Source organism: Octopus sinensis, linkage group LG29 (assembly GCF_006345805.1).
Source record: "Octopus sinensis linkage group LG29, ASM634580v1, whole genome shotgun sequence".
Taxonomy (NCBI): domain Eukaryota; kingdom Metazoa; phylum Mollusca; class Cephalopoda; order Octopoda; family Octopodidae; genus Octopus; species Octopus sinensis.
The window spans coordinates 4490505-4505384 of NC_043025.1; the positions used below are offsets into that span (position 1 = coordinate 4490505).

The 14880-nt window shown below is 42.4% G+C and overlaps 2 protein-coding genes across 5 annotated transcripts in view; both read right to left on the reverse strand.

The window, feature by feature from the left end:
* LOC115226061 (MARVEL domain-containing protein 1-like) overlaps positions 1 to 14880 on the reverse strand; it is a 347770-nt gene that overhangs the window by 87444 nt on the left and 245446 nt on the right. The window lies entirely within an intron of this gene.
* Positions 1 to 14880, reverse strand: part of LOC115225994 (protein fantom-like) — a 61725-nt gene that overhangs the window by 8782 nt on the left and 38063 nt on the right. For all 3 annotated transcript variants that reach the window (XM_036514898.1, XM_029796968.2, XM_036514897.1), the window contains exons 23-29: positions 14071 to 14200; positions 11154 to 11248; positions 9104 to 9263; positions 7720 to 7874; positions 5810 to 6118; positions 2221 to 2664; positions 37 to 214 (exon numbers count right to left, since the gene is read on the reverse strand). In XM_036514898.1, the coding sequence (XP_036370791.1) occupies positions 37 to 214; positions 2221 to 2664; positions 5810 to 6118; positions 7720 to 7874; positions 9104 to 9263; positions 11154 to 11248; positions 14071 to 14200 (1471 nt within the window). The remainder of the gene's footprint in view (positions 1 to 36; positions 215 to 2220; positions 2665 to 5809; positions 6119 to 7719; positions 7875 to 9103; positions 9264 to 11153; positions 11249 to 14070; positions 14201 to 14880) is intronic.

Genomic DNA, 14880 nt, shown 5'->3' on the forward strand with positions numbered 1-14880 from the left:
TGTAGTTCCAAAACTAAGGAACAAGCTGAGACTCACCTTCATTGCTTTGAACAGAGGAGTTATTCTTCCACTCATTCAGAAGTTTCTGGTTATTCTTCATCCCAACTACGGCATTAGAGGGGACATCAGTGTTTGTGGTATTTGCCAAGGTTATGGTGGAGTAATCCTCTTCGAATTTCAGTTGTTTCGGGATAGTTCTTCGGAGTGCTGGTTTCTGAAAATGTCGAAGAAAAATAGAGAAATGGGTGGACTTCTGGTTTCAGTACCCCATATAAACCCTCATAACTTTTAAAGGAATAATAATAATAATAATAACAACATCAATGTCAAACTGCGACCTCGACGACAGAGCAGATAGGCGCAGGAGTGGCTGTGTGGTAAGTAGCTTGCTTACCGACCACATGATTCTGGGTTCAGTCCCACTGCGTGGCATCTTGGGCAAGTGTCTTCTGCTATAGCTTCGGGCCAACCAATGCCTTGAGTGGATTTGGTAGACGGAAACTGAAAGAAGCCTGTCGTATATATGTATATATATGTATGTGTGTGTATATGTTTGTGTGTCTGTGTTTGTCCCCCTAGCATTGCTTGACAACCGATGCTGGTGTGTTTAGGTCCCCGTCACTTAGCGGTTCGGCAAAACAGACCGATAGAATAAGTACTGGGCTTACAAAGAATAAGTCCCGGGGTCAATTTGCTCGACTAAAGGCGGTGCTCCAGCGTGGCCGCAGTCAAATGACTGAATCTAGTAAAAGAGAAAGAGAATAATAATGGTTTCAAATTTTGGCACAAGGCCAGCAATTTCGAGGAAGCAGGTAAGTCATATTTGAAGTATGCTGTGCATGAGAAGACTCGGCAGGACAAGTGAAACCATAACCCGTGGCCTCTACACGGGATGTAGCCAGTTCACTTATGCATACCTTTCCTTCTTGGGACACAAAACTCTACTTGTGAAGACCTGTTGAGGCAAGTGAGAATCGAAATAGATCAACATCAATGGAAATTGCAGCTGTGATACCAGTGCCGGTGGTACGAAAGAGAACCATCCGAACGTGGACGTTGCTAGCGCTGCCCCAACTGGCCTTGTGCCAGTGGCACGTAAAAAGCACCATCCGATTGTGGCTGTTGCCAGCCACGTCTGGCCCCCGTGTTGGTGGCACGTAAAAAGCACCCACTAAACTCATGGAGTGGTTGGCATTAGGAAGGGCATCCAGCCGTAGAAACATTGCCAGATCAGACTGGGCCTGATGCAGCCTTCTGGCTTCTCAGACCCCAGTTGAACCGTCCAACCCATGCCAGCATGGAAAGCGGACGCTAAACGATGATTCTGCCAGGTTCCCCCATATCTTTATATATAAAAGTGAAGTTGTGTGAGTGTCTGTCTCCTACGATTTAGATTCCTAACTACTCCCACATTTTGCAGTGCAGTTTAACCAAAAGCGGGTATCTTATAGTCGTGATTCATATCGAGCCCTTCTGGGTATTAGTGCGCGTCTACGATTTAAAAAAAAATTTACCATAATTTTTTTCCATTTTTAATGCATTTTTTTGCTATTTTTTGGCTATAACTCTCTAAAAATGCTTATATAGTTATTTCCCTTACAAACCCTAGCAACGCCGGGCGATACTGCTAGTTACCTAATAATAATGGTTCCAAATTATGGCACAAGGCCAGAAATTCCTGGGGAGCAGGTGGAGGTCGATTACATCAGCCTCAGTGCTAAACTGGGGCTCAATTTATCGACCTCAAAAGGAAGAAAGGAAAAAAATCGACCTTGTGGGAATTTGAACTCGGAACGCAACGACAGATGAAATGTTTAGCAGCGTTTCGTCTGACATGCTAATGACTTTGCCAGTTCATCACCTTAGTACCAAATTATAACGAGACTCATTAACCTGCATTCCACAAACATAGACACCATTAAACCTTCATCTTTTTCTTTATGATGATGATGATGATGATGATGATAACAATGACGATGATAATGATGACAATGGTTATGGTGATGATGATGATGATGATGAAGACAATGGCGATAATAATGATAGTGATGATGATAATAGTGATGATGATGATGACGATGACAATGATAGTGATGATGGGGATGATGATGATGATGATGATGATGATGATGATGAAGACAATGGTGATAATGATGATAGTGATGATGGTGATGATGATGACAATGATGATATATATATATATATATATATTATACATACTGGTTGGGACGACCTCTGCAGCTTCTGTGGCAGAACATCAGGCGACTGGACGGCAGCAGTAGAAGCAGCCATGGCCGGCGTGGATGTTGTGAAGGAAACACCTTCGTGTGATGACGACGGCAGCGGCGACGGTGCCACAACCGCAGACGGGTCTTGCCTGGCAAACTGCGACCTCGACGACGGAGCAGATATCGAAGATGACAACGGAGCAGATATCGAAGATGACGACGTCAGCGGTGACGATGGAGGCATGTTTCCAATGCTGCTTGATGATGCGTGGGCAGCCTTTGCAGCCATACTGCTGTTGCTGCTGCTGCCTTCTCTTAACTTCACTGGTTCCTGGAGTGAGACGATGCTCTGCCGTCTCACAACACCATCATCATCGTCGTCATCAATAACCATAGTAGCTGAAGATGCTGGTGTCTGGAGGTTGTGGATTTGAACCTGTGACGACAAAAATGTAGGAAAACAATTTAAGGTAGTCACGTGTATGTAAGTCTCACAATTTTATATTACACTAGCAGGACCTATGAATATTTTACAGAATTAACCCCTTCATAATCAACCCAGTTGAAACCGGTCGTGGCTCCAAAGTACAAATACACAAGGATAACAAAAGGAAGAACACTCTGAAAATAGCTGGATGCAGGATATTGTGGAAGAGCTGAAAAAGCAAGGATCCGACTGGAGGGAAGCAGAAGATTCCACAGTCAAGTCATTGATGGCTTATGCATCATAGACAGCAAAAGGGTTTAGTAAGTAAAGCAGCTAACTAAAAAGATTAGGCCCTGACCTGAAACCCATGAGGGTGACCTAAAACTAGCTGGAGACAGGATATTATGATAATAACAATAATGAAGTCATGGGAGCTGTGCTGTTTTCTGACTTTGTAAACATGCCCACGGGTCCATGGGTGTTAGACAGGTGGAGTTTGAAAAGGTGCTCAGAGTTATTGTTGGTAAGATACTGATGCAGAGCTGAAAAAATCCCCAGAAATCCAACCGGATAGAAGCAGAAAAGACAGCCTGGAGTTGAGATTTTATGAGGGAAGTCCTTGATGGCTTATGTCCCATAGGAAGGGAAGTGTTTGAGGAAGAGCCCAACTAAAAGATCAGGCTCTGATCAGGACCCATGAGGTTGATGAAAGGAAGGATACTTTAAAAATAGCTGGATGCAGGATATTGTGGAAGAGCTGAAAAAGCAAGGATCCAACTAGATAGAAGCGGAAAACATGGTCCACAGATGAGGATATTAGATATAAGCTATTGATGGCCTCTGTTCCATTAGCTTAAGTTGGAAACAGAAGAGACCTATACATAGGATGTGTATAAGGATGGTGGTGTATAGTAGCGTATATAGAGAACTGAATCATCATCATCATCGTCGTTTAACATCCACTTTTCATGCTAGCATGGGTTGGACGATTTTGACTGAGGTCTGGCGAACCAGACTCCGATCTGATCTGGCAGAGTTTCTACAGCTAGATGCCCTTCCTAACGCCAACCACTCTGAGAGTGTAGTGGGTGCTTTTACGTGCCACCGGCATGAAGGTCAATTTGGTGGTACTGGCAACGACCACGCCCAAATGGTGCTTTTTACGTGCCACCTGCACAGGAGGTAGTGTGGAAAACAGACGTGGGTTGGAAAACAGTAATGTATATATAGGGCTATATATGGTGCATATAAGATATGTGATGATGTATAGTAATGTATATAGAAGATTATACATGGTATATATAAGATCTGTGTTGGTGTGTAGTAATGTATATAAAGGATTATAAGTGGTGTATATAAGGTGTGTGATGGTGTATAGTAATATATATATAGAGAGAGGGCTATATGTGGTGTATATGTGTGATGATGTATAGTAATGTATATAGGGGATTATACATGGTATATATAAGATCTGTGTTGGTATATAGTAATGTATACAAAGGATTATAAGTGGTGTATATAAGGTGTATGATGGTGTATAGTAGTATGTATATAGAGAGAGGGCTATATGTGGTGTATATGTGTGATGATGTATAGTAATGTATATAAGGCGCAGGAGTGGCCATATAGGCGCAGGAGTGGCCATATAGGCGCAGGAGTGGCCATATAGGCGCAGGAGTGGCTGTGTGGTAAGTAGCTTGCTAACCAACCACATGGTTCCGGGTTCAGTCCCACTGCGTGACATCTTGGGCAAGTGTCTTCTGCTATAGCCTCGGGCCGACCAATGCCTTGTGAGTGGATTTGGTAGACGGAAACTGAAAGAAGCCTGTCGTATGTATGTATATATATATATATATATATATAATATATATATATATATATATATATATATATATGTATGTGTGTGTATATATTTGTGTGTCTGTGTTTGTCCCCTCACCATCGCTTGACAACCGATGCTGGTGTGTTTACGTCCCCGTCACTTAGCGGTTCGGCAAAAAGAGACCGATAGAATAAGTACTGGGCTTATAAAGAATAAGTCCCGGGGTCGATTTGCTCGACTAAAGGTGTTGCTCCAGCATGGCCGCAGTCAAATGACTGAAACAAGTAAAAGAGTAAAAGGTGTGTGATGGTGTATAGTAAAATATACATGTATATAGAGAAAGGGCTATATGTGGTGTGTATAAGATGTGTGTTGGAATATAGTATTATTTTGAGAAGACAAGGTGGCAAACTGGTAGAATCGTTAGCATGGTGGGCAAAATGCTTACCGGTAATTTGTCCATCTTTACATTCTGGGTTCAAATTCTGCCAAGGTTGACTTTGCCTTTCATTCTTTCGGGGTCGATGAATCAAGTACCAGTTGGGTATTGGGGTTGATGTAATCGACCTAGCCCCTCCCCTGAAATTCCCGGCCTTGTGCTAAATTCTGAAACCAATATCTAGAGGGGACTGGAATGTGTATAAGATGTGTGCAGGTATATAAGATAGGCGCAGGAGTGGCTGTGTGGTAAGTAGCTTGTTTACCAACCACATGGTTCCGGGTTCAGTCCCACTGCGTGGCACATTGGGCAAGTGTCTTCTACTATAGCCTCGGGTCGACCAAAGCCTTCTGAGTGGATTTGGTAGACGGAAACTGAAAGAAGCCCGTCGTATATATATATATATATAGGTGCAGGAGTGGCTGTGTGGTAAGTAGCTTGTTTACCAACCACATGGTTCCAGGTTCAGTCCCACTGTGTGGCATCTTGGTCAAGTGTCTTCTACTATAGCCTCGGGCCGACCAAAGTCTTGTGAGTGGATTTGGTAGACGGAAACTGAAAGAAGCCCGCCGTATATATGTATATATATATGCGTGTGTGTGTTTGTGTGTCTGTGTTTGTCCCCCTAGCATTGCTTGACAACCGATGCTGGTGTGTTTATGTCCCTGTTTCTTAGCAGTTCGGCAAAAGAGACCGATAGAATAAGTACTGGGCTTACAAAGAATAAGTCCCGGGGTCAAGTTGTTCGACTAAAGGAGGTGCTCCAGCATGGCCGCAGTCAAATGACTGAAACAAGTAAAAGAGTAAAAGAGGTGTATAGTGATGTATATATAGGGACTGTATGTGGCTGGAGTGAGAGAGAAAGAGAGAGAGAGAGAGAGAGAGAGACTTACCTGATCACTACCAGCTTCAGTGGAAGAAATGGCTGAGATGTGAGGCATAGAAAGTGTAGGGGGTGGGGCAAGGTAGGCATTCTGCCAATGGACTGCTATTTCAATTTGGCCATTCACAGTTGGTGGGGCGGGGACACTGGGTGTGGTGATGCTGGTAGAGGCAGCAGCAGGGGCAGGAGTCGGCTCATGTAGCTCAAAGAATCCTTTGATGGCTCCGTCGTGAGCGAGGGACAGAAGAGGTATGTTGGTTGAACAGAGGTAACCCGTTTCTTCTGGGTCGCAGTCATCAAACACGTAAATCTGCAGGGCCTGCAAAGATCAAAAGACAAAAAAACAAACTGCTTTTTGAAAAAAATTCAAAATATTTATAAGAAAAAAATCAGGAGTGGCTGTGTGGTAAGTAGCTTGCTAACCAACCACATGGTTCTGAGTTCAGTCCCACTGCGTGGCACCTTGGGCAAGTGTCTTCTGCTATAGCTTCGGGCCGACCAAAGCCTTGTGAGTGGATTTGGTAGACGGAAACTTAAAGAAGCCAGTCGTATATATATATATATATGTATAGGTGCAAGAGTGGCTGTGTGGTAAGTAGCTTGCTAACCAACCACATGGTTCCGGGTTCAGTCCCACTGCGTGGCACCTTGGGCAAGTGTCTTCTACTATAGCCTTGGGCCGACCAAAGCCTTGTGAGTGGATTTGGTAGATGGAAACTGAAAGAAGCCCGTCGTATATATGTATATATATATATATATATGTATGTGTGTGTGTTTGTTCCCCTAGCATTACTTGACAACCGATGCTGGAGTGTTTACGTCCCCGTCACTTAGCCATTTGGCAAAAAGAGACCGATAGAATAAGTACTGGGCTTACAAAACGAATAAGTCCTAGGGTCGAGTTGCTCGACTAAAGGTGGTGCTCCAGCATGGCCGCAGTCAAATGACTGAAACAAGTAAAAGAGTAAAGAGAAAAGAGTATATACAGAATTGGCTAAAAACATTGCTAAGAGCAACATATTTTATTACCTCCACCTTAGCAAAGGCAGAAGTATTGTTTTCAGTCATGTTTGTTTGTTAGTTTATCCGTGGACAAGATATCTCAAGAACCGCTGGATGGATTTGGATTAAACTTTCAGGGATGTTTGGCCTCATGACTGACACACACTGATTAGAGTCTGGGATTGATCCAGTACCGAACAAGGACTCTGGATTATTTGTTACATTTACTTTACTTTACATGATTGCAATCTTATGTTAACTTTCAAGTCTTTCTCAATTATCTCCCTTTAGGCTGTAACTATTTTGAATGGTGAATTTGTTAACTTTGGTTTGTATTAGATAAGGATAAACTATTTATTACTGTTACTAAATTTTCTACAGCCACCTTCACATTTCATGACCACCATTGGGATCAATCAGGTACCAGGCTAGGATTCTGGATTATTTTCCCATTTTTTTTTTACTTAATTTCTGAGAGTGGTCAGGCTCATTTTTAGTATTCTTGGTTGCGAGAGCAGTTGAGTTTATTTCAGATATTCTCATTTTAAAAATCATTTCTGGCTGATCGTTGAGAGAACGTCGGCATTGCCTTGGCTGAGGTTTATTCTTTGTGGCTAATGGCGTGAGTCCTGATTGGAAGAAGAAGAAGAAGAAGAAGAAGAAGAAGGAGGAGGAGGAGGAGGAGAAGAAGAAGAAGAAGAAGAAGAAGATCAAGAAGAAGAAGATCAAGAAGAAGAAGATCAAGAAGAAGAAGAAGAAGAAGAAGATCAAGAAGACGAAAAAGAAGAAGAAGATCAAGAAGAAGAAGAAGAAGAAGAAGATCAAGAAGAAGAAGAAGAAGAAGAAGAAGAAGAAGAAGAAGAAGAAGACGACGACGACAACAACAGCAGCAACCGACAAGAAGCAAAGTGAACTCACCACAGATCTGAGGTAGTTATCAAGAGCAGCATTCATGACGACAGGGAAGGTCCGATGGTCGTTGAACTCTGGGTTGTTGGTGCTGTGTAGTATGACCGTATCGTGGTCAGGGAAGTCAAAGAACTGGTAGACACAATAAGGTGATGGCTGGACATCTAAACGGTATAAGAGAGAGAGAAGGTGAGAGAGTGTGAAAGAGAGTGTGGAAGAGAAGGGAGAGAATGCCAACCACTTTACAGAGAGTATTGGGCGCTTCTTATGGTACACCAGCATCAATGCCTTTTTCATGGCACCAGCAGCACCAGTGCTTCTTATGTGGCACTGATACGTTTTATGTGACACCCGCACCAGTGCTTTTTGTGTGGCACCAGCACAAATGCTTTTTACATGGCACCAGCACCAGTGATTTTTACGTGGCACCAGCACCATTACTTTTTACGTGGGACCAGCGCTTTTTACATGGCACCAACACCAGTGCATTTTACGTGGCACCAGCACCAGTGATTTTTACGTGGCACCAGCACCAGTGCATTTTACGTGGCACCAGCCCCAGTGATTTTTATGTGGCACCAGCACCAGTGCATTTTACGTGGCACCAGCACCAGTGATTTTTACGTGGCACCAGCCCCAGTGATTTTTACGTGGCACCAGCACCATTACTTTTTATGTGGCACCAGCGCTTTTTACATGGCACTAGCACCAGTGATTTTTATGTGGCACCAGCACCAGTGCATTTTACGTGGCACCAGCATCAGTGCTTTTTACGTGGGACCAGCATCAGTGCTTTTTACGTGGCACCAGCTCCAGTGCCTTTTTACATGGAACCAGCACCAGTGCTTTCTACATGGCACCAGCACCAGTGCCTTTTTACATGGCACCAGCACCAGGGCCTTTTACGTGGAACCAGCATCAGTGCTTTTTACGTGGCACCAGCTCCAGTGCCTTTTTACATGGAACCAGCACCAGTGCTTTCTACATGGCACCAGCACCAGTGCCTTTTTACATGGCACCAGCACCAGGGCCTTTTACGTGGAACCAGCATCAGTGCTTTTTACGTGGCACCAGCACCAGGGCCTTTTACTGTGCCTGTAGTGATCAAATACATGTGCTGTACATTAGCTCACTGGCTCCATCAAACTGATGTTACCTGCCCAGGTGCATGGTGTACCGCATCTCAAATATCAAGATGACAGCAGAGCTACTTCATCATACATGAAATGTTTTGCTCAAGAACAGAATGCACCGCCTGGTTCAGGAGCTGAACCTAAGATCTCATGATTGGGAGGACAACACTCCAACCCCTAGGCCATGAGCCCTCACTGGTTGCTCCCTATCAACTAATTAGATTAATGTAAAATTGAGAAAAAAGGGACACACGGCCTACCTTTCCTACGTGAGGTGAGGTTTGTACAACGGAGTATTTTTACATGGAGTTCGTTGATGTTGCCATCTGGTCGTTGGTCAGCGAGACTGTCCAGGGCCTTGAGAGCCTGTTTTGCGGAGCGGTCATTGGAAGAAATGTAGCCAAGGGCCTTTATCCTTTCCTGGTAGGTGAAAACAACAACAATAAAAAAAAAAAATAGTAAAACAAAATTTGTGGTGATGGCATTGCTAGTAGTGGTGGTGGTGGTAGGGAGAGTGGTGGTGGTCATTGTGGTAGTGGTGGGGGTGGGGTAGTAGTGGTGGTGGTAGTAGTAGTAGTAGTAGTAGTCACTTCCACCACATGGCACCTTGGGCAAGTGTCTTCTTCTATAGCCTCAGATCAACCAATGCCTTGTGAGTGGATTTGGTAGACGGAAACTGAAAGAAGCCCGTCATGGTAAGAAGCTTGTTTTCCAACCACATTGTTCTGGGTTCAGCCCCACTGGGTGGCACCTTGGGCAAGTGTCTTCTACTATAGCCTCAGATCAACCAAAGCCTTGTGAGTGGATTTGGTAGACGGAAACTGAAAGAAGCCCGTCGTATATATGTATATATATATATTATGTATGCATGTATATATGTTTATGTGTCTGTGTATGTCCCTCCAACATCGCTTGACAACCGATGGTGGTGTGTTTACATCCCCATAACTTAGCGGCTCAGCATAAGAGACAGATAGAATAAGTACTAGGCTTACAAAGAGTAAGTCCTGGAGTCAATTTGCTCGACTAAAGGTGGTGCTCCACCATGGCCACAGTCAAATGACCGAAACAAGTAAAAGAGTATTATATATATATATATATATATATATATATATATATGTATACTTACATACACACACACACACACATATATATATGTGTGTGTGTATGTATATATATATATATATAGGAATATGTACTTACATACAAGGCCAAAGAGGGTACGGGCGTCACTATATATATTATATGTAGAAAAATACAAACTGGAACAAGAACGCAAAACATTTAGAAGACGATACAAAAAGCACGGACGGGACATTCGAAGCCTTCAATCTTCAGTCAAGAACCAGATCATCCTAGCAATTTCGGTTCTTGACTGAAGATTGAAGGCTTCGAATGTCCCCTCCGTGTTTTTTGTATCGTCTTCTAAATGTTTTACGTTCTTGTCCCAGTTTGTATTTTTCTACATATAATATATATATATATATATATTGCTTAGGTATTGTGAAACCAATAAACCAATGTAGAACTCAGCATATGTATGATCCAGAATGAAGTTTTGGTTGAGTACAGAGCAGTTATAAGAAAGAGAGATGACAAAGGAATAAACTATTATCTAATGATCTTCCTTAGCTTACAGCTGTTTCTGCTATAAGATGCTGTGAGCTCATAGCTACGTGCCTGAGTAACATTTTGTAGCTTCATCAGAGCTTCAAATATATACATATACAAATCATACATATGTATATATGTACTGTTCCGTGAGGGTAAAATCAGTCAAAAAAAACAGCACTCCATCTGGTGAGAGCGAAATATTATTTAAAGAACACAATATATGTTTTTATGTTTTTGTTTTTTAATAGAGTTCCTGAAGATTGTGTTAGGACACCAGATGTATTAAAAAAATAGTCTGGCATACTCTCATCACATGAAACTAATAGTAGCACATAAAAATATATATTGTTTATTAAATTATATGTACATAATATATATACAAGCACATACACCCATAAATATACACATACGTGGATGTGTGTTTATGTCAGTGTTAGTGCTCCACCACTGCTTGACAACCAGTGTTGGTGTGTTTACATCCCTACAACTTAGTGGTTCAGCAAAAAAGAGACCAAAAGAATAAGTACCGGGCTTGTAAAACAAACAGTAGGGATCGATTCGTTCAACTAAAATTCTCCAAGGCGATGCCCCAGCATAGCCGCAGTCTAATGACTGAAACAAGGCAAGGAAGAGGTGACCCCCTAAAGAAAAGTCAAAGGCTAAAGGTCAGATGTCAGTGATGAGTTATTGCCTTACCTTATACAACCTTACAGCCTGTTCCATTGGTAGACGCAGATTAATCCAGTACTCCACACTACCAAATTTCAACTCCATGTTTGTAGGTTCAATTCCTGGCAAAGTAACACAATAAATTATTTTATCTTCTATATTTTACTGGTTTCAGCCATGCTAGGGCATTGCCTTGAAAGGTTTTTAATTAAAATTTTAATTAATTTGGTACATCAATCCATTGAAAAAATATATACATAACCACAGGAGTGGCTGTGTGGTAAGAAGCTTGCTTCCCAACCATATGGTTCTGTTTCAGTCCCACTGCGTGGCACCTTGGGTAAGTGTCTGCTACTACAGCCTCAGGTTGACTACCTTGTGAGTGGATTTGGTAGATGGAAACTGAAAGAAACTCGTTGTATATATGCAGGAGTGGCTGTGTGGTAAGTAGCTTGCTAACCAACCACATGGTTCTGGGTTCAGTTCCACTGCGTGGCATCTTGGGCAAGTGTCTTCTACTATAGCCTCGGGCCAACCAAAGCCTTGTGAGTGGATTTGGTAGACGGAAACTGAAAGAAGCCTGTCGTATATATGTATATATGTATGTGTGTGTATGTTTGTGTGTCTGTGTTTGTCTCCCTAGCATTGCTTGACAACTGATGCTGGTGTGTTTATGTCCCCGTCACTTAGCGGTTCGGCAAAAGAGACTGATAGAATAAGTACTAGGCTTACAAAGAATAAGTCCTGGGGTCGATTTGCTCGACCAAAGGCGGTGCTCCAGCATGGCCACAGTCAAATGATTGAAACAAGTAAAAGAGTATATATATTGCCGGCAACAATTTTTCTGCACACCTGCCCCTATTTGCCAGATTTAGCACCTGCAGACTTCCATCTCTTTCCCAAGATGAAAACGCAGCTCAGAGGTGGCTGTTTTAGCACTGTTGTCGAGATCCAGAGTGAATCCGGAGAAGGTCCTTGACTTGTTTACGGAAAATGACGACTTCCAGGTTGGATTCCAAAAGTAGCAGTAATGCTGGGATTGGTGTATTGCTGAGCAAGGGGACTATTTCAAAGGAGATGATTCTTAAATCCTTAAAAATGTTTTAGCCCGAAGGCCGTAGCCATGCTGGGGCACCACCGCTGATGATAAATAAGTTAAATTTTATTAAACATAACTAGTTTGGGAACCAGTGGATACCACCTCATAGATATCTACCTGGATTTTTTAATCACATTTACTTATTATTTTATGTATATATCACACGTGATCATATGACTGACCAGGCTATCAGATGTTGTTACACATCACTGGTCACAATGTGCTAGGCATAGTTTTAGCCTTCAAACGATGCCACCCCACTGGCTAAGCAAGCAGGCCAACATTCCCCACTGATTGAAAGGGGAATTGGAGCAACATGAAATGGAAGTGTTTTGCTTAAGAACACAATGTGCCACCCGGTCTGAGAATTGAACCCATGATCTGGTGATCATGACTGCAAACAGCCTAACTGCTAGGCTACATGCCTATAATAATATATAATCATAAGAGAACCATCCGAACGTGGTCGTTGCCAGCGCCGCCCCGACTGGCTTCCGTACCGGTGGCACGTAAAAAGCAACATCCGATTGTGGCCGTTTGCCAGCCTCGCCTGGCACCTGTGCCGGTGGCACTTAAAAAGCACCCACTACACTCACGGAGTGGTTGGCGTTAGGAAGGGCATCCAGCTGTAGAAACACTGCCAGATCAGACTGGGCCTGGTGCAGCCTTCTGGCTTCCCAGACCCCAGTTGAACTGTCCAACCCATGCTAGCATGGAAAGCGGACGTTAAACGATGATGATGATGATGATGATGATGATGAATATATATCTTAGGTCCTGGCAGGGTATAAAGGTAGGGAATTTCCAGAGAAGCACTCAACCCAAGTCCTGGCTATCAACCCTGTTGGATGCTGGTCTCATCCCAAAATTCTTCAGCTGCAGAAAATCCTGGTTCCACGATGGTAAAACCATTGTGTGAGTGTGGTGAAGAGTAAACTATAATCCAAATAATAAGATGAAGAAATCCTTTAACACCGCTTTAATGAGTCATTACAATTGTTTCTGTATCAACTCTGCTTGCAACACCAGCTTATACATAAAAACAAAGCGAAAATTTACATGATGTACATCAAAGTGACACTTCATCAGGTTTGCATCAAGGGTGTACACTTAAATTGTTAAAGGATTTCTTTGTCTTCTTATCATTTGGATTATATATAAATATAATATATATACATACGGATGTGCAGATGTATGTGTAATTAAATATATTTGGAAGTACTCTGTCGGTTACGACGACGAGAGTTCCGGTTGATCCGATATAACGGAACAGTCCTGCTCGTGAAATTAACGTGTAAGTGGCTGAGCACTCCACAGACACGTGTACCCTTAACGTAGTTCTCGGGGATTCAGCGTGACACAGAGAGTGACAAGGCCGGCCCTTTGAAGTACAGTACAACAGAAACAGAAGTAAGAGTGAGAGAAAGTTGTGGTGAAAGAGTACAGCAGGGATCACCACCATCCCCTGCCGGAGCCTCGTGGAGCTTTTAGGTGTTTTCGCTCAATAAACACTCACAACGCCCGGTCTGGGAATCGAAACCGCGATCCTATGACCGCAAGTCCGCTGCCCTAACCACTGGGCCATTGCGCCTCCACCCTTTGAAATACAGGTACAACAGAAACAGGAAGTAAGAGAGAGAGAAAGTTGTGGTGAAAGAGTACAGCAGGGATCACCACCATCCCCTGCCGGAGCCTCGTGGAGCTTTTAGGTGTTTTCGCTCAATAAACACTCACAACGCCCGGTCTGGGAATCGAAACCGCGATCCTATGACTGCAAGTCCGCTGCCCTAACCACTGGGCCATTGCGCCTCCATATGTATGTATATATAGTGAAGTAGAACAAACCAATGAGGAATGCTGTGCTGTGTATTCGACCAGGTGGATGTTCAAAGAGATCACGAAAGGTCAACTGGCAGGCAGCAAGGGTCTGGTAGCTTTGGCCAAGTGACTGCTGGAGTTCCAGGGTACAGCTGCTCTACATTTGGGACAAACAGACAGAAAGATATGTTAAGATCTGGAATGTTCCAATTTATACGCTTATAAATATATATATATATATATATATACTATATTATATATATAGATATATATATATATATATATACATACATATATATATATATATAACAGGAAGGTTTACGAAAATAACAAAAGACGAAGGCAGGTGGAGTACAAACAAACAAATGTATTAGTATGGTGCTCAGGAATAGAAATAGAACAGTCTTTTACGTTTCGAGCCTACGCTCTTCGACAGAAAGATACACAGAAAAGAAACAAGGAGAGAAAAAAATGCGTGTAGGAGCTAATGATCCATTATGGCGTTCTATATATATATATATATATATATTATATATATATATATAATATATATATAATATATATATATATATAATATATATATTATATATGTGTATGTATGTATACACATATGCATAAAGAAATATAAGAAAAATACCTACAGATACATGCTGCACACTGTGTGTGTGTGTATACACAACACACACATGCACACACACACACATCTATATGAACTTGCACACATGAAATATATATGATATACATACATAAATGTATACACACATACACAAATACAGACTTGCATAACACACACACACACACTGTCTTATAAAACAACAAAAACAAACTAATAAGAAG